At 49.0% G+C, this 25,624-nt stretch overlaps 3 protein-coding genes across 3 annotated transcripts; 2 read left to right on the forward strand and 1 right to left on the reverse strand.

Moving 5' to 3' along the window:
• Positions 1 to 558: 558 nt before the first annotated feature.
• Positions 559 to 1,518, reverse strand: LOC132565738 (olfactory receptor 51G2-like). Its single transcript, XM_060230474.1, has one exon. The coding sequence runs from the start codon at positions 1,516 to 1,518 to the stop codon at positions 559 to 561; it is 960 nt and encodes a 319-aa protein (XP_060086457.1).
• A 7,007-nt stretch (positions 1,519 to 8,525) lies between these two features.
• On the forward strand, positions 8,526 to 9,491 carry LOC132565739 (olfactory receptor 52R1-like). The gene has a single exon (XM_060230475.1). The coding sequence runs from the start codon at positions 8,526 to 8,528 to the stop codon at positions 9,489 to 9,491; it is 966 nt and encodes a 321-aa protein (XP_060086458.1).
• Positions 9,492 to 20,541: 11,050 nt separating this feature from the next.
• On the forward strand, positions 20,542 to 21,516 carry LOC132565740 (olfactory receptor 52R1-like). Its single transcript, XM_060230476.1, has one exon. The coding sequence runs from the start codon at positions 20,551 to 20,553 to the stop codon at positions 21,514 to 21,516; it is 966 nt and encodes a 321-aa protein (XP_060086459.1). The 5' UTR covers positions 20,542 to 20,550.
• Positions 21,517 to 25,624: the final 4,108 nt, after the last annotated feature.

Below are 25,624 nucleotides of genomic sequence, written 5' to 3' on the forward strand. Positions count from 1 at the left end.
CTCTGAGACTCTTTGGAGTGGAGGGCGGGATATAAATCCAATATCATCATCTTCTTCTTCTTCTTCTTCTTCTTCTTCTTCTTCTTCTTCTTCTTCTTCTTCTTCTTCTTCTTCTTCTTCTTCTTTTTCTTTCCTCAGTACAGAACTGGGCTGCAGAATCCAGAACTCAGATGTCATCTCTTTGCATCTGTGTGATTTCAGAAGTGGGACAGCCCTGACTTGAAGAAGAAGAAGATACTGGATTTATATCCTGCCCTATACTTGGAATCTCAGAGTCTCAGAGCATTCACAATCTCCTTTACCTCCCCCCCACCCACAGACAAGAGACACCTTGTGAGGTAGGTGGGACTGAGAGAGCTCTGACAGAAGTTGCCCTTTCAAGGACAACTCTGAAACAGATATGGCTGACCCAAGGCCATTCCAGCAGTTGTATGTGGAGGAGTGGGGAATCGAACCCGGTTCTCCCAGATAAGAGTCCGTGCACTTCACCACTACACCAAACTGGCTCGAGAAGAACACTAACATATTACATCACCTTTCTTGGTCAAGATGTTGGTTCTAAGAGGCCTCACTTGACCCTTTTCCCTTCCAGAACCTTTTAACGATCCGTGTTCTAATTTGCTTCGTCTTCACACTGTACACGATAGGGTTCATCAGGGGAGGCACCAAAAGATAGACGTTGGCCATGAGGATGTGAACCACAGGTGGGGCATTCTTCCCATACCGGTGGATCATAGAGAGGCCAATCATGGGCGTGTAAAAGGTGACGACGGCACAGATGTGGGAGATGCAAGTGTTCAGGGTCCGCAGCCCCTCCACCTTGGAGGCGATGCTTAGCACGGTTTTGAGGATCATGACATAGGACGCCATGAGCAACACAGAGTCAACGGTCATGGAGGTGAGCACCACCATCAACCCATAGATGCTACTCAGCCTCCGGTCTGAAAGCACCACCTTCAGAATATCCTGGTGCAAACAGAATGGGTAGGAGAGCACATTTCTTCTTCCATACCGCATTGTCTTCAGGAGGAAGGAACAGGGGAACACAAGAAAAGCAGCCCGGAGGAAAGCCCCCAGCCCAATCTTGATGATGGCATCATTGGTCAAGATCGATGTGTATCTCAGGGGGTTCCGGATGGCCACCAAGCGGTCGAAGGCCATGGCCAGCAGAATGCCTGACTCAATGATGGAGAAGGTGTGGATGAAGTACATCTGGGCCAGGCAGGCGTCAAAGTGGATCCAGCGGTGGTTGAACCAGAGGACGCTCAGCATGGTAGGCAAAGTGGCCGAAGACAAACCCAGGTCTGAGAGGGCCAGCATGCAGAGGAAATAGTACATGGGCTCGTGGAGGGTTTGGTCCGTCCAGATCATGAAGAGGATGGTGCAGTTCCCAGCGATGGACACAAAGTACATGGAACAGATGGGGATGGAGATCCAGATGTGGGATTTTTCCAGCCCAGGGAAGCCTGTCAGGAAAAAATCTGGGGGGGCAAAAGATGCATTGGAGGAGGACAACATCACCGTCTCCCAAGGATTTTGGTCTCTGTCGTTCCCTCTTGAAAGAAAACAAAACAGTAAAGTTAATTTGGCAGCCCAGTTCTGCTTTCTGGATTTGATGTTGGTGCTAAGCAAACACGCCTATTGTGAGCATCAGAGCTTGAATAAGAAATACAGGCATCCTTTTTTCAAAGCACCCAAAAATCTGTTCCCTGACAACAAATATCTCCTAGAATCATAGAGCTGGAAGGGACCTCTAGAGTCATGTAGTCCAACCCCCTGCACAATGCAGGAACTTCACAAAGACAGAAACAGGATCCAGGATGATCGTGACAGGCTGGAAAACTGGGCTAAAATCAATAAAATGAATTTTAATGGGGATAAATGTAAAGTTCTGCGTTTAGGTAGGAAAAATCTAATGCATGGTTATAGGATGGGGGAGACTTGTCTTAGCAGTAGTCTGTGCGAAAAGGATCTAGGGGTCTTAGTGGATCATACGCTGAACATGAGTCAACAGTGTGATGTGGTGGCTAAAAAGGCAAATGCAATTTTGGGCTGTATCAACAGAAGTCTAGTATCCAGATCACGTGATGTGATGGTATCGCTTTACTCTGCTCTGGTAAGACCTCACCTGGATTATTGTGTTCAGTTTTGGGCACCACATTTTAACAAGGATATAGGCAAGCTGGAACAGGTCCAGAGGAGGGCGACAAAGATGGTGAGGGGTCTGAAGACCAAGTCCTATGAGGAAAGGTTGAAGAATCTGGGGATGTTTAGCCTGGAGAGGAGACAGCTGAGAGGTGATATGATCACCATCTTCAAGGACTTGAAGGGCTGTCATATACAGGATGGTGTGGAATTGTTTTCTGTGGCCTCAGAAGGTAGGACAAGCAGAACCAATGGGTTGAAATTAAATCAAAAGTGTTTCCGGCTCAACGTTAGGAAGAACTTCCTGACCATTAGAGCGATTCCTCAGTGGAACAGGCTTCCTCGAGAGGTGGTGGGCTCTCCTTCCTTGGAGGTTTTTAAGCAGATGCTAGATGGCCATCTGACAGCAATGAAGATCCTGTGAATTTAGGGGGAGGTGTTTGTGAGTTTCCTGCATTGTGCAGGGGGTTGGACTAGATGACCCTGGAGGTCCCTTCTAACTCAAGGATTCTATGATTCTATGACTGGTCAAGCCATCTGCCCTTGGCCACTCAGGGAAGACATCTTCCTCACAAGGAGAACTGCAAAAGAATTCATGTCTTTGCATTGTGTTTTTTTCCGTCACTGGCATTCAGTGATCTGAAGAAGGGAGAGCAGCTGGACTGCCGAATATAGCATCCTGCTTGTTTTGTTTCAGACATTGGAGGGGGGGGGCATTGCTGTGTCCCTTTTGTAGCATCTGGTTCTGCCATCAGTGGGCAGAGCTTTAAGAGTGGCCCACGACTGATCCTGGGTTTCTTGTAATCAGTTGGAAAATGCACTGAGCAACATCTCATGAGGAGGAGGAGGGGGAGGAGGGAAGAAGAGGGAGGAGGAGGAGGGGGAGAAGAAGGAGGAGGATCCTCAAGTGTACAGACAGCAATGTCTACTTAGACAAGACTGTGGGGGGAGGACCTGCTTTCTAAAGGGCCTTTTCCTTGTCTGTCTGCAGAATGCAACTCCTAGGCTATTCTTCCAAAGCAGTCCAGAGCTTTCTCCCCACTCGTAAAGCAGCCAGCCTTGTCTCTGCTCTTTCCCAGCCAGCTTGTTAGTTCACAAATAAAGCTTTCTTTCCCGTTCGTCTGACCAATGTCCCTGCTGGCAGTCTGCCAACACTGGATGCATCCCAGAATTAAATCATCTGTGCAAAACCTGTGGCTTACAGAAGACACACATCCATACCTATGTGCAGCTGGGCACTTTATGGCACGGAATAGGCAGAACTCACTCACTTCCCCTGCAGTGGGAGGACCCAGGTCAGATCTGCTCAGGAGGTCGTCATTGCCTGGCGAGTCAAGCTCAGATTCTAAAAAGAGGCGGCCTCCATCTGCTGATCTCAAGACTGCAGGAGCCTTTATGTGTTGCTGGGGACCCTTCCAGGGACTTCAGGGCCTCCCCCCAGGAGCTGCTAATAAGTGGCAAACTCTCCCCTGTGCCCAAAGCCCTGCTAGGCCCAGTCCCCGTTGCAAGCCCTTCCAGTGTGGTCATGTGGCTGGTGGTTGCCATGGTTGTTTTTAACAGTTCACTGCAGACTTTTGTAACTCAGACTTTAAAATAAGGTATTGTCCTAAGTCTCGTTCTATACACCAGCCCAGAATGGGCGAGTCCAAACCATAAAGGTGTGAAAGAAATTATAAACAGGGCTTTTTTTAACAGGAATGCACAGGAACACTGTTCTGGCTGGGTTGGCATCCGGGGGTGTGGTCTGGTATGCAAAGGAGTTCCTGCTGGGCTTTTTTGTAGAAAAAAATATATGATTATAAATGTATATATAAAAGGAAGTCCTTCTTCACCCAAAGGGTGATTAACATGTGGAATTCACCGCCGCAGGAGGTGGTGGCGGCTACAAGCATAGACAGCTTCTAGAGGGGATTGGATAAACTTTGGAGCAGAGGCCCATCCAGTCCAACACTCTGTGTCACATAAGAACATAAGAGAAGCCCTGTTGGATCAGGCCAGTGGCCCATCCAGTCCAACACTCTGTGTCACATAAGAACATAAGAGTAGCCATGTTGGATCAGGCCAATGGCCCCTCCAGTCCAACACTCTGTGTCACATAACAACATAAGAGAAGACTTGTTGGATCAGGCCAGTGGCCCCTCCAGTCCAACACTCTGTGTCACAGAAGAACATAAGAGAAGCCCTTTTGGATCAGGCCAATGCCCCCTCCAGTCCAACACTCTGTGTCACATAAGAACATAGGAGAAGCCCTGTTGGATCAGGCCAGTGGCCCCTCCAGTCCAACACTCTGTGTCACATAAGAACATAAGAGAAGCCCTGTTGGATCAGGCCAGTGGCCCATGCAGTCCAACACTCTGTGTCACAGAAGAACATAAGAGAAGCCCTTTTGGATCAGGCCAATGCCCCCTCCAGTCCAACACTCTGTGTCACATAAGAACATAGGAGAAGCCCTGTTGGATCAGGCCAGTGGCCCCTCCAGTCCAACACTCTGTTTCACATAAGAACATAAGAGAAGCCCTGTTGGATCAGGCCAGTGGCCCATCCAGTCCAACACTCTGTGTCACATAAGAACATAAGAGAAGCCCTGTTGGATCAGGCCAGTGGCCCCTCCAGTCCAACACTCTGTGTCACATAAGAACATAAGAGAAGTCCTGTTGGATCAGGCCAGTGGCCCCTCCAGTCCAACACTCTGTGTCACATAAGAACATAAGAGAAGCCCTGTTGGATCAGGCCAGTGGCCCATCCAGTCCAACACTCTGTGTCACATAAGAACATAAGAGAAGCCCTGCTGGATCAGGCCAGTGGCCCCTCCAGTCCAACACTCTGTGTCACATAAGAACATTAGAGAAGCCCTGTTGGATCAGGCCAGTGGCCCCTCCAGTCCAACACTCTGTGTCACATAAGAACATAAGAGAAGCCCTGTTGGGTCAGGCCAGTGGCCCCTCCAGTCCAACACTCTGTGTCACATAAGAACATAAGAGAAGCCCTGTTGGATCAGGCCAATGGCCCATCCAGTCCAACACTCTGTGTCACATAAGAACATAAGAGAAGCCCTGCTGGATCAGGCCAGTGGCCCCTCCAGTCCAACACTCTGTGTCACATAAGAGAAGCCCTGTTGGATCAGGCCAGTGGCCCCTCCAGTCCAACACTCTGTGTCACATAAGAACATAAGAGAAGCCCTGTTGGATCAGGCCAATGGCCCATCCAGTCCAACACTCTGTGTTACATAAGAACATAAGAGAAGCCATGTTGGATCAGGCCAGTGGCCCCTCCAGTCCAACACTCTGTGTCACATAAGAACATAAGAGAAGCCCTGTTGGATCAGGCCAGTGGCCCCTCCAGTCCAACACTCTGTGTCATATAAGAACATAAGAGAAGCCCTGTTGGATCAGGCCAATGGCCCATCCAGTCCAACACTCTGTGTCACATAAGAACATAAGAGAAGCCCTGTTGGATCAGGCCAGTGGCCCCTCCAGTCCAACACTCTGTGTCACATAAGAACATAAGAGAAGCCCTGTTGGATCAGGCCAATGGCCCCTCCAGTCCAACACTCTGTGTCACATAAGAACATAAGAGAAGCCATGTTGGATCAGGCCAGTGGCCCCTCCAGTCCAACACTCTGTGTCACATAAGAACATAAGAGAAGCCCTGTTGGATCAGGCCAGTGGCCCCTCCAGTCCAACACTCTGTGTCACATAAGAACATAAGAGAAGCCCTGTTGGATCAGGCCAATGGCCCCTCCAGTCCAACACTCTCTGTCACACAGGGCAAAAACAACATCAACAAGTTAGGTTGTGTCTCAGGCACTAGCTAAGAACCTGCCTTTGGGCTTGAACTGCCTTTGAACAGCTATGCATATTGCTACATATTGGTTGAACATCCATATCTTTGGTCTCAGGTTGTCCAGGTCCCAAAAGATTTCTGGCAGCCCCTCGAGTTTGCCTGGCTATTTGGCAGAAACAATACATATTTATTGTTTTTCAAATGTGCTTGAGTTCCAGGAGCTTCCCAATGGCACCATCTGTGAAAAACATAATCAGCACTGCAGAAGTATTCCTGCAGGAGGAACTCCCAGATCCCTGTCCTTCTGTGAGATTCACATGAATGCATAAATGTTCTGGTGCATCCAGATGGGGAAGTCACATGGAAAGAGAAAGGAAGACTTCTCCTTTGACAGTGCTGCTTACTGTAGAGTTAGTCGAGGGGAACAAGGTAAGGGGGGGTTGCATTTACAGGGTTCCATTTTTGTGCTGTAGCGGCTCAGTTGCTTGGGGGAGGGACAGAGCTGCCTTTGACTTTAGGAAACGTAATCTCACAGCTCCCTTCTAAGAAGGGAGCTTCAGTGAAGGAAGCCCCAGTGAAGGAAGAGGCTGTGGCAACTGCTTGTGGGCAGGTGGTCCCTGGTTCTGACCATGTTAAAAGCAGGCCTGTTGCTACTAGATGGCTCTCACCAGGCAGCGCCCCCTCCTGCGATTTGTCCAGCCCAACCAAAAGACTGATTGTGCTGTGTCTGCTCTGCTAGGAGAGACAGAAGGGAAAAAAACCCTTTTGTAGGTAAAAGCTGTTTTCATTTCCCTGCTCAGTGGGACAGGCTTCCTTGGGAGGTGGTGGGCTCTCCTTCCTTGGAGGTAGAGGCTAGATGGCCATCTGACACCAATGAGGATTGTGTGAATTAGGCAGATCATGAGAGGGAGGGAAGGGTTGCATCAGGGCTTAGTTCTCATGGCCCCTTCTTACACATCCAGGGAAACACTGATTGCCACTTCGGGGCCAGTCAGCAAGTTTTCTCCAGGCCAGTTTGGCAAGGGACCCTGCAATTTTTGTCATCTTCTGAGCATGGAGCAGGGGTCACCAGGGTTGTGGGGGGTATTGGTGAATGTCCTGCATGGTGTAGGGGATGGACTAGATGACCCTGGAGGTCCCTTCCAACTTTATGATTCTATGCTAGCTGACAATTTCTAGCTGGAGGTGTGAAAACTGACCATCATTGTCTGTCCTGGGAGGTCATTAGCATTTCTGAAGTGTTGTTGGACTGGAAAGCATTGCCTCGCTTCAGGTGTGAACTGAGCATGTCATGGCCACTGGCCAAGGAGGTCATTAGCATCCATAAGGGTTTGCCCTGACTTGGAAGAACATTGGCCGTCGAAACAAAACAAGAGGAGCTTCTCCATTCCTTTGTGCAACCCAGTCCATTGAGCAGGTTTCCTCAGAAGTAAGCTCCACTGTGCTAAACTGCCCCCTGCCAGACTCCCTCCCCATTCCTGGCTATGGTGCTGGCTAAGGTGTGGAGAAGGACCTTTCTCAGTCCTGCCTCCTTAGACTGGCTGCAGCTCTTAAGGAACCCAGACTGATGGTCTTTCATCTCATCTCCTGCCAGGTCCTTTTTAACTGGAGATTCTGGGGATTGAATGTGGAACCTGTGGATGTTCTACCACTGAGCCACAGCCCCTTCCAATCCACCTTTGCTTGCATTAAGAACATAAGAACATAAGAGAAGCCATGTTGGATCAGGCCAATGGCCCATCCAGTCCAACACTCTGTGTCTCATAAGAACATAAGAGAAGCCCTGTTGGATCAGGCCAGTGGCCCCTCCTGTCCAACACTCTGTGTCACATAAGAACATAAGAGAAGCCCTGTTGGATCAGGCCAGTGGCCCCTCCAGTCCAACACTCTGTGTCTCATAAGAACATAAGAGAAGCCATGTTGGATCAGGCCAATGGCCCATCCAGTCCAACGCTCTGTGTCACACAGTGGCCAAATTTTTTTTAGATAGATAGATGATAGATAGATAGATAGATAGATAGATAGATAGATAGATAGATAGATAGATAGATAGATAGATAGATAGATAGATAGAGAGACAGACAGACAGACACTGTGGCTAATAGCCACTGATGGACCTCTGCTCCATATTTTTATCTAAACCCCTCTTGAAGGTGGCCATGCTTGTGGCTGCCACCACCTCCTGTGGCAGTGAATTCCACATGTTAATCACCCTTTGGGTGAAGAAGTACTTCCTTTTATCCATTTTAACCTGTCTGCTCAGCAATTTCATCGAATGCCCACGAGTTCTTGTATTGTGAGAAAGGGAGAAAAGTACCTCTTTCTCTACTTTCTCCATCCCATGCATTATCTTGTAAACCTCTCTCATGTCACCCCGCAGTCGACGTTTCTCCAAGCTAAAGAGTCCCAAGCGTTTCAACCTTTCTTCATAGGGAAAGTGTTCCAGCCCTTTAATCATTCTAGTTGCCCTTTTCTGGACTTTCTCCAATGCTATAATATCCTTTTTGAGGTGCAGTGACCATTGCCTTGCCTCTCTAGGTTCTCTGATACAAGAGCCGGAAACTCTCATGGCTTGAGGGCAAAGCCAACCGCTCGCCATGCCTCCTCCAAATGCCAGCTGGACCCCTTCGCACCCGGCCTTCTTTCTCCTGGTGGGCATCCCTGGGTTAGAGCGGGTGCAGGGATGGATCGCCATCCCCCTGTGCCTCATGTACATCACTGCCACCCTGGGAAACGGCACCGTTCTCTACATCATCAAGACGGAGCCCAGCTTGCACCAGTCCATGTACCTCTTCCTGGCCATGCTGGCGTTCACCGATCTGGTTCTTTCCACGTCCACCGTGCCCAAAATATTGGCTGTTTTCTGGCTGGGCTCCAGAGCCATTGATTTCCACTCCTGCCTGGCCCAGATGTTCTTCATCCACGCTTTCTCTTCCGTGGAGTCCGGCGTGCTGATGGCCATGGCTCTGGACCGCTTTGTGGCCATTTGCTTCCCGCTCCGGCACTCCGCTATCCTCTCCTTACCAGTGATAGGGAAGCTGGGTGGCCTCATCCTGTTGCGGGGAGTGGTCCTCGTCAGCCCCTTCTCTTTCCTGGCCAGCAGGCTTCCTTACTGCGACAGCCACGTCATCGCCCACTCCTACTGTGAGCACATGGCAGTGGTGAAGCTGGTTTGCGGGAACGCCCGCATCAACACTGTGTACGGCCTCTTTGTGGCCTTCGTCGTGGTTGGGTTTGATGTCTTCATCATTGCTGCCTCCTACGCCATGATCCTCCAGGCTGTGCTGAAGCTCCCATCCAATGCAGCTCGCCGGAAGGCCTTTGGCACCTGTGCTTCTCATGTCTGTATCCTCCTCTCCTTCTACATTCCTGGTCTCTTCACTTTCCTCACACACCGGTTTGGTCATAATGTCCCCCACCATGTCCACATTCTGGTGGCCATCCTCTACCTTCTGGTGCCTCCCACTTTGAACCCCATTGTGTACGGGGTGAGAACCAAGACCATTAGGGACAGAGTCCTCAGCATGTGCTTTCTTATAGGAAGGCAGAGGCAGCTTTTATGACAGCACTGATTGGCATGCAGAATTCCCAGGCTCAGTTCCAGGATGAGCTGCACTGAGTTATGCACAGCTTCTGAAGAACAGGAGGAGAAGTGACGCGACTGATTTATACCCTACCCCTCACTACCTACAAAATGGTTTACAATGTCCTTTCCCTTCCCCTCCTCACAACAGGTACCCTGTGAGGTGGGTAGGGCTCAAAGAGCTCTGACAGACATTGCTCTTGAGAGAAACAGCTCCGAGACAGTTATGACTGACCCAAGGTCACTCCAGCAGGTTCATGTGGAGGAGTGGGGAATCAAACCTGATTCTCCCAGATTAGAGTCTGTGCGCTTAATCACGACACCAAACTGGTTACAGCTTGTTCAGTATAAACTTTACTGTGTGTGTATTTTTAGAAATGTGTTTAGAAACTTTTCCACCTCATTTATTGTCTTTTCTAAACATTTTATTAAGATTTTCAAATCACAAACAATCAATAAGCCATGTAATTGGACAAACATAGAAAAGTAAAAATAGAACCCATATATATATACACAAGCACACTCTTTTGTGATAGCAAAATTGAGCATCCTGATTGGTTGGGACTGTACTTCATCAACCTTTGGCCCATCAAACCATCAATCGAGGTCTGCTGCATTCCATTGCCTGAGGGTGGGAGGAGGAGGGAAACAGCCACAGAAAGCCTTCCCCAATTGGCTGAGGGTTCCTGGATCTTCCTGGTTAGTGTATAAAAAGAAGAGAAGTGAACAGAACCCCTCTGTTTGGAGCTGCTCTGCTTTCATTTCCCTGTTAGTCTTAAGAAGTTGATTGAAATAGAGCTGATGGTTCTGGTGAGTAAATTGCCCCAGTGAGATCACAAAAGTATGTCCTTACAAACTGTGTTTATTTTACTTTTTGAGAGAGAGAGAGTGTATGTGTTTTCACTTTAATTTAGTAGAAGTGCAGTCAGCTGCTGAGGGACATGGAAATTAAGACTCTATTCAGGGGAAGGACAATGTTGTATTTCGGGGGGGGGGGGGATGGGAAAGTCTCCTGGCTCCACCCTTAAAGTCCCCAGTATTTTCTGAGTTGGGCCTGGCAACCCTAACGCCAAATTTAGTTCTGTCAATAAAAGGTGGAGGGAGGAGGCCCTTTTCAGGCCTACTTTGATGCCAGTTGACTGGTATGATCTAACTAGGCCTGACTGCTTGCTCCTGTTCAGAAAATACAAAAGAAAAAGAAAAAGAACTCACCAACCAATCTGTACTGGCTAGTACTGTATGGTAAATATACTGGCTAGTAGTATATTTAGTAAAACATTTTTAAGAAGTCATATAAATCCTTTTAAACACGTTACAAAGAAGTTCAACTTTGCAAAATTGCAAAGAAAAAAAGTCCCTCTAATGAGCACCTGGATTTAGGCTCATTTAACCAAAAGTCGGGGTGGGGTTGAAGGTCAAGAGAGAGAAATGTGAATTGGGGGTTACCAGCATTGACTTCCTGGGGTACAGGGTGGATGAGCAAGGGATTCACCCGGCAAGGGACAAAATCAGGGCGATTTGTGATGCACCGGCCCCCAGGAACAAGGTGGAATTACAGTCATTTTTGGGACTTCTAAATTTCTACCACGCCTTCCTTCCCCACAAGGCAGTGGTAGTAGAACCTCTGTACCGCCTACTGGACAAAAGGGCTCCGTGGGTTTGGGGTCGCTGGCAAGCCTCGGCGTTTCAGGCGATAAATGACATTTTGACTTCCAACAACTTGCTGGCGCACTTCGATGAGCAACTGCCAGTAGTCTTGGCCTGTGATGCGTCACCATACGGAGTGGGGCGGTCTTAGCTCACATGCTGCTGGTCAGCCGCGAGGTCCCGGTGGCATGCTATTCCCGAACTTTGCAAAACCTGGAGCGCAACTACATGCAGATTGACAAGGAGGGTCTGGCTATAGTTGCAGGGGTAAAGAAATTTCACAACTATTTGTATGGCCGGCCCTTCATAATACACACAGACCACAAGCCCTTGCTAGGACTGTTTCCCCCAACCGCCAGACACTGCAAATGCTTTCACCGTGGGTCTTGAGGTGGTCCATCTTCCTTGCGGGGTACCAGTATGGCCTGTGCTACCGACTGGGGAAGGCAATGGGCCCTGCGGACGTGTTGAGCTGACTTCCGCTGCCCTCCATGGACCCAGATCCTGCCCCAACTTACCAGATCATGTTGGAGTCCCTTCCAGACCGCTCAGTACACGGTATGGACATTGCCCGATGCTCCAGGAATGACAAGACCATCTTGCGGGTCCTGGACTGGGTGTAGAGGGGATGGCTGGCGGGCCGGGTGGGGTCAGAATTCTCTGTGTTTGTATCCCGCCGGGATGAATTGTCTGTATACAAGGGGTGTCTGTTGTGGGGAAACAGGGTGGTGGTACCCCCAGTTTAAATGCAGCGGGTCCTCAATGCACTACACGAGACACACCCCGGTATTGTGCGCATGAAGGTGCTAGCCCGCAGTTATGCCTGGTGGCCAGGGATCGATGAGGCCATTGAGTCCTAGGTAGCTCATTGCCAGCCATGCCAGGAGACTCAACCAGCTCCGCCTAGAGCCTCAGGTCAACAGTGGGAACACACACGAAACCCCTGGCCCCACTTGCATTTAGATTTTGCAGGGCCCTTACAGGGACAGGTATTCTTCTTGATCATAGATTCCCACTCCAAGTGGCTAGAGGTAATCCCGGTAGCATCCACTTCCACCAGAGTGGTACTAGGGGCACTCCGAAGGGTTTTCACCACACACGGGGTGCCAGACACCCTTGTCTCGGACATCGGGATGGCATTCACTTTGGCCGAGTTCCAAAACTTTTGTGGCCAAAATATTATAAAGCATATTGGGTTCCATCGCTCCACAAATGGCCAAGCGGAGCAGATGGTGCAGACTACCAAAGAATCGCTCTGCCACAGGACTACGTACAATAGGACGTGCGAACTTAGGTTGGAGGGATGTTATGTAGTGCCTCAGTCTTTTGTGGAAGCAGCCATCACCATGCTGGCCCTAATAAAGAGCTGTCCTCACTATGATCTCATTTCTGCAATGCTTTAAACCCACTATGTAATACGCACAAATACCTCCCCCTAAATTCACAGGATCTTCAGTGCTGTCAGATGACCATCTATTTTTAAAAACCTCCAAGGAAGGCGAGCCCACCACATCCCGAGGAGGAAGCCTGTTCCACTGAGGAATCGCTCTAACGGTCAGGAAGTTCTTCCTAATGTTGAGCCGGAGACTCTTTTGATTTAATTTCAACCCATTGGTTCTGGTCCTACCTTCTGGGGCACAGAAAACAATTCCACACCCTCCTCTAAATGACAGCCCTTCAAGTACTTGAAGATGGTGATCATATCACCTCTCAGCTACTGCTTTTCTAGGCTAAACATGCTCAGCTCAGTGGTCTGACCCAGCAGGGCACTCCTGAAATTCTTATGAAGGCTTCTACCTCTATGCCCTGTTATTGACCCTCCAGAGGAACTGGTTGGCCACTGTGTGAGACAGGATGCTGAACTAGATGGACCATTCCTGTTCTGACTCAGCAGAGCTCTTCTGATGTTCTTCTCAGGGGAAGGCCTCGGCCTCTCTGCCCTGTTGTTGGCCCTCCAGAGGAACTGGTTAGCCACTGTGTGAGACAGGATGCTGGACTTGATGGACCCACATTGGTCTGATCCAGCAGGGCTCTTCTGATGTTCCTATGTAAGCCTCAATCTCTCTGCCCTGTTGTCCCTCTAGTGGAACTGGCTGGCCACTGTGTGACACAGGAAGCTGGACTAGATGGACCCTCACTGGTCTGGCCCAGCAGGGCTCTTCTGATGTTCTTCTCAAGGGAAGGCCTCAGCCTCTCTGCCGTGTTGTGGGCCCTCCAGAGGAGCTGGCTTGCCCCTGTGTGAGACAGGAGGCTGGACTAGATGAACCCTCCCTGGTATGGCCCAGCAGGGCTCTTCTGAGGTCCTTCTCAGGGGAAGGCCTTAGCCTCTCTGCCCTGTTGTTGGCCCTCCATAGGAACTGGTTAGCCACTGTGTGAGACAGGATGCTGGACTTGATGGACCCACACTGGTCTGATCCAGCAGGGCTCTTCTGATGTTCTTCTCAGGGGAAGGCCTCGGCCTCTCTGCCCTGTTGTTGGCCCTCCAGAGGAATTGGTTGGCCATTGTGTGAGACAGGAGGCTGGACTAGATGGAACCTCCCTGGTCTGACCCAGCAGGGCTCTTCTGATGTTCTTCTCAGGGGAAGGCCTCGGCCTCTCTGCCCTGTTGTCGACCCTCCAGAGGAACTGGCCGGCCACTGTGTGAGACAGGAGGCTGGACTAGATGGAACCTCCCTGGTCTGATCCAGCAGGGCTCTTCTGATGTTCTTCTCAGGGGAAGGCCTTGGCCTCTCTGCCCTGTTGTAGGCACTCCAGAGGAACTGGGTGGCCACTGTGTGAGACAGGAGGCTGGACTAGATGGAACCTCCCTGGTCTGATCCAGCAGGCTCTTCTGATGTTCTTCTCAGGGGAAGGCCTTGGCCTCTCTGCTCTGTTGTAGGCGCTCCAGAGGAACTGGGTGGCCACTGTGTGAGACAGGAGGCTGGACTAGATGGACCCTCCCTGGTCTGATCCAGCAGAGCTCTTCTGATGTTCTTCTCAGGGGAAGGCCTTGGCCTCTCTGCCCTGTTGTTGGCCCTTCAGAGGAACTGGCTGGCCACTGTGTGAGAAAGGAGGCTGGACTAGATGGACCTTCCCTGGTCTGATCCAGCAGAGCTCTTCTGATGTTCTTCTCAGGGGAAGGACTTGGCCTCTCTGCCCTGTTGTTGGCCCTCCAGAGGAACTGGTTGGCCACTGTTTGAGTCAGGAGGCTGGACTAGATGGACCCTCCCTGGTCTGATCCAGCAGGGCTCTTCTGATGCTCTTCTCAAAGGAAGGCCTCAGCCTCTCTGCCCTGTTGTTGGCCCTCCAGAGGAACTGGGTGGCCACTGTGTGAGACAGGAGGCTGGACTAGATGGTCCCTCACTGGTCTGATCCAGCAGGGCTCTTCTGATGCTCTTCTTAAAGGAAGGCCTCAGCCTCTTTGCCCTGTTGTTGGCTCTTTAGAGGAACTGGCTGGCCCCTGTGTGGGACAGGAGGCTGGACTAGATGGCCCCTCACTGGTCTGATCCATCAGGGCTCTTCTGAGGTTCTTCTCGGGGGAAGGCCTCGGCCTCTCTGCCCTGTTGTTGGCCCTCCAGAGGTACTGGCTGGCCACTGTGTGAGACAGGAGGCTGTACTAGATGGACCCTCCCTGGTCTGATCCAGCAGGGCTCTTCTGATGTTCTTCTCAGGGGAAGGACTTGGCCTCTCTGCCCTGTTGTTGGCCATCCACATAAACTGGTTGTCCCCTGTGCAAGACTGGATGAGAGACTAGATAGACCTTCTGTGGTCTGATCCAGCAGGACTCTTCTTTGGTTGTACAGTGAAGGTAGGTTGTGTCTCAGGCAGTAGCTGGAAGCCTTTAGCCTTTAGGCTTGAAGTGCCTATGTACAGCTATGCATATTGGCTGAACATCTGTACCCTTGGTCTCAGGTTGTTCAGGTCTCAAAAGATTTCTGGCAGCCGCTGGAGTTTGCCTGTCCATTTGGCAGAAACAATACATATTTATTGTTTTTCAAATGAGCCTGACTACCAGGAACTTCCCAGTGGTACCATCTGTGACAAACACAATCAGCACTAAAAAGAATTCCTGCAGGTGGAACTCTCAGGTGCCTGTCCTTCCGTGGGATTCACAGGAACACATAAATGCTCTGGTGCATCCAGATGGGGAAGTCATATGGAAAGAGAAAGAAAGGAAGATCTCTGCTTTGGCATTGCCGCTTATTGCAGCGTGAGTGGGGGGGGGGGAGGTAAGGAGGGCTGCATTTAAATGGTACCGTGTTTGTGCTGCAGTGGCTCAGTGGGTTGGCAGTGGGACAGAGCTGCCTTTGACTTTAGGAAATGTAATCTCACAGCTCCTCTCTAAGATCCAGTCCCTGTGAGGGAATGGGCTGTGGCAACTGCTTGTGGGCATGGTGTCCTTGGTTCTGACCATGTTAAGAGCAGGCCTGTAGCTACCAGAGGGCTCTCGCCAGGCAACGCCCCTCCTGCAATTTGTCCAGTCCCACCAAAAGATTGATTGCACTGTGTCTGCTCTGGTAGGAGAGATAGAAGGGAAAAAACACCCTTTTGTAGGTAAACACTGTTTTCATTTGCCTGCTCAGTGGAACAAGCTTCCTCGGGAGGTGGTGGGCTCTCCTTCCTTGGAGGTTTTTAAGTAGAGGCTAGATGGCCAATGACAGGAGGGCTGATTTTGTGAATTAGGCAGATCATGAGAAGGAGGATGGGAAGGGTTGCATCAGTGCTTAGTTCTTGTGGCCCTTTCTTACATGCCCAGGGAAATGCTGATTGACACTTTGGGGACACTCAGCAATTTTACTCCAGGCGATTTGAGCCAGGTATTCTGGAGGACTTTGCCATCTTTTAGGCATGGAGCAGTGGTCACTGGGGATGTATGTGTGTGAGGGGAGGCATTTGTGAAGTCCCTGCATTGTGTAGGGAGTTGGACTAGATGACTCTGGAGGTCCCTTCCAACTCTATGATTCTATGCTAGCTGACAGTTTCTAACTGGAGGTGTGAAAACTGACCATCATTGTCTGTCCTGAGAGGTCATTAGCATTTCTGAAGTGTAGTTGGACTGGAAAGCATTGCCTCACTTCAGGTGTGAAGAGAGCATGCCATGGCCTCTGGCCAGGGAGGTCATTAGCATTTCTAAAGGGTTTGCCCTGACCTGGAAGAATATCAGCTGTCAAAACAAAACAAGAGGGACTTCTCGATTCCTCCGCGCAGCCCAATTTGTTTAGCAGGTTTCCTCAGAAGTAAGCTCCACTGTGCTAAACTGTCCCCTGCCAGCTCAACGGGGCTTACTCGAAAGAAAACACTTTTGGGATTGCACTCTATGACAGATTTGGGTGGCGGTACCACACCCCTACAACCAAGAGCCAGCACATGCCCCTGGACAAAGATTCCTGTGCCCCCCTCACCCCACCTAGATCCAACTGAAAAACCCTAGAGAAAGAAATCACACGACTTGGGCACCACATTTTAAGAAGACAAGCTGGAACAGGTCCAGAGGAGGGCGACAAAGATGGTGAGGGGTCTGGAAACCAAGTCCTATGAGGAAAGGTTGAAGGAGCTGGGGATGTTTAGCCTGGAGAGGAGGCGGCTGAGAGGTGATAGGATCACCATCTTCAAGTACTTGAAGGGCTGTCATAGAAAGGATGAGGGGTCTGGAGACCGAGTCCTATGAGGAAAGGTTGAAGGAGCTGGGCATGTTTAGCCTGGAGAGGAGGCGGCTGAGAGGTGATAGGATCACCATCTTCGAGTACTTCAAGGGCTGTCCGATAGAGGATGGGGTGCAATTGTTTTCTGTGGCCCCAGAAGGTAGGACCAGAACCAGTGGGTTGAAATTAAATCGAAAGAGTTTCCGGCTCAACATTAGAAAGAACTTGAGAGCCTCTGGGTAAAAATAAAAGAAGTAAGAAATAAGTGATATTATTGTGGGGGTCTGCTATAGACCACCAAGTCAGTCAGAGGACTTGGATGAGATATTCCTACGACACATTGCAAAGTTTTCCAAGAGAAGGGATACAGTGATCATGGGAGATTTCAATTACTCAGACATCTGTTGGAAGTCCAACTCTGCTAAAAATGAAAAGTCAAATAGATTCCTGGCTTGTCTTCCTGACAACTTCCTTTTCCAGAAAGTGAAGAAGGAAACAAAGGGATCCGTTATCTTGGATTTGATTCTCACCAACAAGGAAGAATTGATTGAAGAAGTGGAAATAGTGGGCACCCTGGGCAGTAGTAACCATGTGATTTTGGAATTTACAGTCTTAGGGAAGGGAAAAGCTATACGTAGTCAGACTTATAGGTTGGACTTCAGAAAGGCAAACTTCGATAAACTTAGAACTATGCTGGGTAAAATCCCATGGTCAGAGATACTTAGAAGAAGAAGAAGAAGATATTGGATTTATATCCCGCCCTCCACTCCGAAGAGTCTCAGAGCGGCTCACAATCTCCTTTACCTTCCTCCCCCACAACAGACACCCTGTGAGGTGGGTGGGGCTGGAGAGGGCTCTCACAGCAGCTGCCCTTTCAAGGACAACCTCTGCCAGAGCTATGGCGGACCCAAGGCCATACTAGCAGGTGCAAGTGGAGGAGTGGGGAATCAAACTCTGTTCTCCCAGATAAGAGTCCGCACACTTAACCACTACACCAAACTACTTAGGAGGAAGGGGGTTCAGGAGGGGTGGGATTTTTTTAAAAGTGAAATACTGAAAGCACAATCACAGACAATTCTTATGAGAAGAAAAAATGGAAAAAGCCTAAAGAAGCCGAAGTGGCTCCATAAACAGCTCTCTAAAGACTTGAAAAATAAAAAAGGCTCCTTTAGGAATTGGAGGGAGGGCCTTATAACCAAGGATGAATATAAACAAATCACCAGTGCTTGTAGAGAAAAAGTTAGGAAAGCTAAAGCTCAGTATGAGCTTATGCTGGCCAAAGATGCTAAAAACAACAAAAAAAGGGTTCTTTTCTTATGTTCAGAGTAAGAAAAAGAGCAAGGACATGGAAGGTCCATTGCGAGGGCAAGGAAGTAAAATTGTAACAGGTAATGAAGAGAGGGTGGAACTGCTCAGTTCCTACTTTTCCTCAGTCTTCTCTTCTGAGGGAAACGGTGCTCAACATAGCAAAAACAGAACATATAAGGAGGGTATGAAGTTCCAACCTAGGATCAGCATAGAGGTAGTACATAAACACCTACTTTCTTTAAATGAAGCTCAGTCCTCAGGGCCAGATGAATTGCATCCAAGGGTTCTAAAAGAGCTTGCGGATGTTTTTTCTGAGCCTCTGGCTATTATTTTTGAGAATTCTTGGAGAACAGGAGAGGTGCCAGAAGATTGGAGGAGGGCGAATGTTGTCCCCATCTTCAAGAAGGGGAAAAAAGACTATCCGGGTAACTACCGACCCGTTACCTTGACGTCTATACCTGGAAAAGTTTTAGAACAAATCATCAAACAGTTGGTCCTGGAACATTTAGAAAGAATGGATGTGATTACTAAGAGCCAGCATGGGTTTCTCAAGAACAAGTCATGTCAGACTAACCTGATCTTTTTTTTTTTTTTTGAGAAAGTGACTACCTTGCTGGATCAGGGGAATGCTGTAGACATTGTTTATCTTGATTTCAGTAAGGCTTTTGATAAAGTTCCACATACTATCCTTGTTGACAAGTTGGTAAAATGTGCTTTGGATCCTGTTACAGTTAGGTGGATCTGTAACTGGTTGACAAATCGCACCCAAAGAGTGCTTGTGAATGGTTCCTCATCCTCTTGGAGAGGAGTGACAAGTGGAGTGCCTCAAGGATCTGTCCTGGGACCTGTTTTGTTCAACATCTTTATCAATGATTTGGATGAAGGAATAGAGGGAATGCTTATTAAATTTGCAGATGATACTAAATTGGGAGGGGTTGCAAACACAGAAGAAGACAGAAACAGGATACAGGATGACCTTGACAGGCTGGAAAACTGGCCTAAAACCAATAAAATGAATTTTAACAGGGATAAATGTAAAGTTCTGCATTTAGGTAGGAAAAATCCAATGTATGGTTATAGGATGGGGGAGACTTGTCTTAGCAGTAGTCTGTGCAAAAAGGATGTAAGTGTCTTAGTGGATCACATGCTGAACATGAGTCAACAGTGTGATGCAGTGGCTAAAAAGGCAAATGCAATTTTGGGCTGTATTAACAGACATATAGTGTCCAGATCACGTGAAGTGATGGTCTCGCTTTACTCTGCTCTAGTAAGACCTCACCTGGAGTCTTGTGTTCATTTTGGGCACCACATTTTAAGAAGGATATAGACAAGCTGGAACGGGTCCAGAGGAGGGCGACAAAGATGGTGAGGGGTCTGAAGACCTAGTCCTATGAGGAAAGGTTGAAGGAGCTGGGGATGTTTAGCCTGGAGAGGAGGCAGCTGAGAGGTGATAGGACCACCATCTTCAAGTACTTGAAGGGCTGTCCTATAGAGGATGGGGTGGAATTGTTTTCTGTGGCCCCAGAAGGTAGGACCAGAACCAATGGGTTAAAATTAAATCAAAAGAATTTCCAGCTCAACATTAGGAAGAACTTCCTGACGGTTAGAGCGATTCCTCAGTGGAACAGGCTTCCTCGGGCTCTCCTTCCTTGGAGGTTTTGAAACAGAGGCTGGATGGCCATCTGACAGCAATGAGGATCCTGTGAATTTAGGGAGGGGGGGTGTTTGTGACTTTCCTGCATTGTGCAGGAGGTTGGACTGGATGACCCTGGAGGTGCCTTCCAACTCTATGATTCTAGAATTCTCCTTCCTTGGAGGTTTTGAAACAGAGGCTAGATGGCCATCTGACAGCAATGAAGATTCTGTGAATTTATGGGGAGGCGTTTGTGACTTTCCTGCATTGTGCAGGAGGTTGGACTGGATGACCCTGGAGGTCCCTTCCAACTCTGTGATTCTATGATTTTATGACTTGCCCCAGTCCATCCCCCCTCTCACCCCATTCCACCAGGACCTTCTCTCTCACTCTTGGCTGTCTTCCCCTCCTGGAGTAAAAATAATATAGTAGAAGGAATTGTTTTAAACGTGCCCTTCTTTAAAGGCATCCAAAATCTTTCTTCTCATACTGAGGCCAACCCCTGTGTTTGAAAATGGTACTGGGGCAATGCTCTGGGAAGACATGTGGAGCTAATTTCCAATTAATCAGACTTCCCTTCGTCTATTGAAGTCAGTACTGTCGATTCAGACTGGCAGCGGCTCTCCAGGGTCTCAGGAAAAGGTCTTTCCCATCACCTCCTCCCTGGTCCTTTCAACTGGAGATGCCGGGGATTGAACCTGGGACCTGTGGATATTCCACCACTGAGCCATAGCCCCTTCCAACCCACCTTTGCTTGCCTTGCCTTTCTAGGCTCCCTGATGCAAGAGCCGGAAACTCTCATGGCTTGAGGGCAAAGCCAACCGCTCGCCATGCCTCCTCCAAATGCCAGCTGGACCCCTTCGCACCCGGCCTTCTTTCTCCTGGTGGGCATCCCTGGGTTAGAGCGGGTGCAGGGATGGATCGCCATCCCCCTGTGCCTCATGTACATCACTGCCACCCTGGGAAACAGCACCGTTCTCTACATCATCAAGACGGAGCCCAGCTTGCATCAGCCCATGTACCTCTTCCTGGCCATGCTGGCCTTCACTGATCTGGTTCTTTCTACGTCCACCGTGCCCAAAACGTTGGCTGTTTTCTGGCTGGGCTCCAGAGCCATTGATTTCCACTCCTGCCTAGCCCAGATGTTCTTCATCCACGCTTTTTCTTCCGTGGAGTCCGGCGTGCTGATGGCCATGGCTCTGGACCGCTTTGTGGCCATTTGCTTCCCGCTCCAGCACTCTGCTATCCTCTCCTTACCAGTGATAGGGAAGCTGGGCGGCCTCATCCTGTTGCGGGGAGTGGTGCTCATCAGCCCCTTCTCCTTCCTGGCCAGCAGGCTTCCTTACTGCGACCGCCACGTCATCGCCCACTCCTACTGTGAGCACATGGCAGTGGTGAAGCTGGTTTGCGGGAACACCCGCATCAACACTGTGTACGGCCTCTTTGTGGCCTTCGTCGTGGTTGGATTTGATGTCTTCATCATTGCTGCCTCCTACGCCATGATCCTCCAGGCTGTGCTGAAGCTCCCATCCAATGCAGCTCGCCGGAAGGCGTTTGGCACCTGTGCTTCTCACGTCTGCGTCATCCTCTCCTTCTACATTCCTGCTCTCTTCACTTTCCTCACACACCGGTTTGGCCATAATGTCCCCCACCATGTCCACATTCTGGTGGCCATCCTCTACCTTCTGGTGCCTCCCACTTTGAACCCCATTGTGTACGGGGTGAGAACCAAGACCATTAGGGACAGAGTCCTCAGCATGTGCTTTCTTCTAGGAAGGCAGAGGCAGCTTTTATGACAGCACTGATTGGCTGTTGTGTATGTGGACTCTTGCAATACCTTAGTTCCTGCCTGGCTCATTGGAGCCTGTGGACTGAGCTTAGGAACAATGGGCAGTAGCATCGAAATCCCTGCTGCCTTAGTCCAATCATAAGAACATAAGAGAAGCCATGTTGGATCAGGCCAACGGCCCATCAAGTCCAACACTCTGTGTCACATAAGAACATAAGAGAAGCCGTGTTGGATCAGGCCAGTGGCCCCTCCAGTCCAACACTCTGTGTCACATAAGAACATAAGAGAAGCCCTGTTGGATCAGGCCAGTGGCCCCTCCAGTCCAACACTCTGTGTCACATAAGAACATAAGAGAAGCCCTGTTGGATCAGGCCAGTGGCCCCTCCAGTCCAACACTCTGTGTCACATAAGAACATAAGAGAAGCCCTGTTGGATCAGGCCAGTGGCCCCTCCAGTCCAACACTCTGTGTCACATAAGAACATAAGAGAAGCCCTGTTGGATCAGGCCAGTGGCCCATCAAGTCCAACACTCTGTGTCACATAAGAACATAAGAGAAGCCGTGTTGGATCAGGCCAGTGGCCCCTCCAGTCCAACACTCTGTGTCACATAAGAACATAAGAGAAGCCCTGTTGGATCAGGCCAGTGGCCCCTCCAGTCCAACACTCTGTGTCACATAAGAACATAAGAGAAGCCCTGTTGGATCAGGCCAGTGGCCCCTCCAGTCCAACACTCTGTGTCACATAAGAACATAAGAGAAGCCCTGTTGGATCAGGCCAGTGGCCCCTCCAGTCCAACACTCTGTGTCACATAAGAACATAAGAGAAGCCCTGTTGGATCAGGCCAGTGGCCCATCAAGTCCAACACTCTGTGTCACATAAGAACATAAGAGAAGCCATGTTGGATCAGGCCAACGGCCCATCAAGTCCAACACTCTGTGTCACACAGTGGCAAAAAAATTTATATATACACACACACTGTGGCTAATAGCCACTGATGGACCTGTGCTCCATATTTTTATCTAAACCCCTCTTGAAGGTGGCTATACTTGTGGCCGCCACCACCTCCTGTGGCAGTGAATTCCTTTGGGTGAAGGACTTCCTTTTATCCGTTTTAACCTGTCTTCTCAGCAATTTCATTGAATGCCCACGAGTTCTTGTATTGTGAGAAAGGGAGAAAAGTACTTCTTTCTCTACTTTCTCCATCCCATGCATTATCTTGTAAACCTCTATCATGTCACCCCGCAGGCAACGTTTCTCCAAGCTAAAGAGCCCCAAGCGTTTCAACCTTTCTTCATAGGGAAAGTGCTCCAGCCCTTTAATCATTCTAGTTGCCCTTCTCTGGACTTTCTCCAATGCTAGAATATCCTTTTTGAGGTGCGGCGACCAGAACTGCACACAGTACTCCAAATGAGACCGCACCATCGATTTATACAGGGGCATTATGATACTGGCTGATTTGTTTTCAATTCCCTTCCTAATAATTCCCAGCATGGCGTTGGCCTTTTTTATTGCAATCGCACACTGTCTTGACATTTTCAGTGAGTTATCTACCACGACCACAGGCCCCCTGCTCATTAAAATGACCCAATGGTGTTCTAGCGCGGGAATCTGGATCTATATAGAGTTGGCCCCGTTGGGCGAGTTAAGCAGTCTTCTAGCTTACTAGTTACCATGCTGTAGCTAATGAAAAGAGCTATGATCACTGCAACCGCGTCTCTTCCTTGCATTGAACCCACTATGTCATATTGGCATGCAGAATTTCCCAGGCTCTGTTCCAGGATGAGCTGCGTCCAGTTATGAACAGCTGCTGAAGAACAGGAAGAGAAGGGAAGCGGCTGGATTTATTCATAGAATCCTAGAATCACAGAGTTGGAAGGGACCTCCAGAGTCATCTAGTCCAAACCCCTGCAGAATGCAGAAAATTCATAAACACCTCCCCCTAAATTCACATGATCTTCATTGCTGTCAGATGGCCATCTAGCCTCTGTTTAAAAACCTCCAAGGAAGGAGAGCCCACCACCTCCTGAGGAGGAAGCCTGTTCCACTGAGGAATCACTCTAACAGTCAGGAAGTTCTTCCTAATGTTGAGCCAGAAACTCTTTTGATTTAATTTCAATGCATTGGTTCTGGTCCTACCTTCTGGGGCCACAGAAAACAATTCCACACCATCCTCTATAAGATAGCCCTTAAAGTACTTGAACATGGTGATACTATCCCCTCTCAGCCGCCTCCTCTCCAGGCTAAACATGCCCAGCTCCCTCGACCTTTCTTTATAGAACCTGGTCTGCTAAGACAAGTCTCCCCCATCCTATAACCATGCATTAGATTTTTCCTACCTAAATGCAGAACTTTACATTTATCCCTGTTAAAATTCATTTTATTGGTTTTAGCCCAGTTTTCCAGCCTGTCAGGGTCATCCTGTATCCTGTTTCTGTCTTCTTCTGTGTTTGCAACCCCTCCCAATTTAGTATCATCTGCAAATTTAATAAGCATTCCCTATATTCTTTCATCCAAATCATTGATAAAGATGTTGAACAAAACAGGTCCCAGGACAGATCCTTGAGGCACTCCACTTGTCACTTCTCTCCAAGAGGATGAGGAACCATTCACAAGCACTCTTTGGGTGCAATCTGTCAATCAGTTACAGACTCACCTAACAGTAACAGAATCCAAACCACATTTTACCAACTTGTCAACAAGGATAGTATGTGGAACCTTATCAAAAGCCTTACTTAAATCAAGATAAACAATGTCTAGAGCATTCCCGTGATCCAGCAAGGTAGTCACTTTCTCAAAAAAAGAGACCAGGTTAGTCTGACATGACTTGTTCTTGAGTAATCCATGCTGGCTGTTAGTAATCACATCCATTCAGAAGCCTTACTGAATTCAAGATGGACTACTTCTACAGCATTCCCCTGATCCAGCAAGGTAGTCACTTATTCAAAAAAAGAGATCAGGTTAGTCTGACATTACTTGTTCTTGAGAACCCCATGCTGGCTCTTAGTGGTCACAGCCATCCTTTTTAAATGTGCCAGAACTGATTTGTTCTAAAACTTTACCCCACTCCTCCACTTGCAGCTGCTGGAATGGCCTTGGGTCAGCCAGAGCTCTGTTATCTGGGAGAACCGGGTTTGATTCCCCACTCCTCCACTTGCACCTGCTGGAATGGCCTTGGGTCAGCCAGAGCTCTCTTATCTGGGAGAACTGGGTTTGATTTCCCACTCCTCCATTTGCAGCTGCTGGAATGGCCTTGGGTCAGCCAGAGCTATCTTATCTGGGAGAACCGGGTTTGATTCCCCACTCCTCTACTTCCACCTGCTGGAATGGCCTTGAGTCAGCCAGAGCTCTGGCAGAGGTTGTTCTTGAAAGGGCAGTTGCTGTGATTGCTCTTTCAGCCCCACCCACCTCCCAGGGTGTCTGTTGTGGGGGAGAAGATATAGGAGATTGTAAGCCGCTCTGAGTCTCCGATTCAGAGAGAAGGGTGGGGTATAAATCTGCAATTCTTCTTCTCCTCCTCCTCCACTTGCAGCTGCTGGAATGGCCTTGGATCAGCCAGAGCTCTCTCAGGAGTTGTCATTGAAAGGGCAGCTGCTGTAAGAGCCCTCTCAGCCCCACCCACCTCACAGGGTGTCTGTTGTGGGGGGAGAAGATATAGGTGATTGTAAGCCGTTCTGAGTCTCTGATGCAGAGAGAAGGGTGGGGTATAAATCTGCAATTCTTCTTTTTCTTCTTCTAAGTTGCTGAAGGGAGGCATGCTCTCATCCTCCGCCCTTTCATTCAACTTGGTTTTATGCCTTCATCCAAGTAGCACAATTGTACTGTTTCTCATTTATTGATGTAATTAAAACAGCCATAATCCAGCTTTCCTGTCGGTTGAAGATGGTTTTGAAAAATAGTTAAAACATCCCCAGCTAAAATTGAAGGTAAAATAGCAAGTCAGATTAGTTTTGATCATCTGGGACAGATCTGTCCAAATCAGAATTTAAACTTGAAGCATATGTGTTATTTTTTATTCAAGGAGAAATGGTTTAAATGAGCAGTTTTAAAATTTCACTGTAGTTTTCCATAGTGAGATATCAGCATAAGGGAGAAGATGCTCCTGCTTCCGTGTGTTG

This window comes from Heteronotia binoei, unplaced genomic scaffold (assembly GCF_032191835.1).
Source record: "Heteronotia binoei isolate CCM8104 ecotype False Entrance Well unplaced genomic scaffold, APGP_CSIRO_Hbin_v1 ptg001539l, whole genome shotgun sequence".
Taxonomy (NCBI): Eukaryota; Metazoa; Chordata; class Lepidosauria; order Squamata; family Gekkonidae; genus Heteronotia; species Heteronotia binoei.

Coding starts and splice junctions, on each gene's coding strand:
- LOC132565739 (XM_060230475.1), top strand. CDS start 8,526: ATGCCTCCTCCAAATGCCAGCTGGACCCCTTCGCACCCGGCCTTCTTT.
- LOC132565740 (XM_060230476.1), top strand. CDS start 20,551: ATGCCTCCTCCAAATGCCAGCTGGACCCCTTCGCACCCGGCCTTCTTT.
- LOC132565738 (XM_060230474.1), bottom strand. CDS start 1,518: ATGTTGTCCTCCTCCAATGCATCTTTTGCCCCCCCAGATTTTTTCCTG.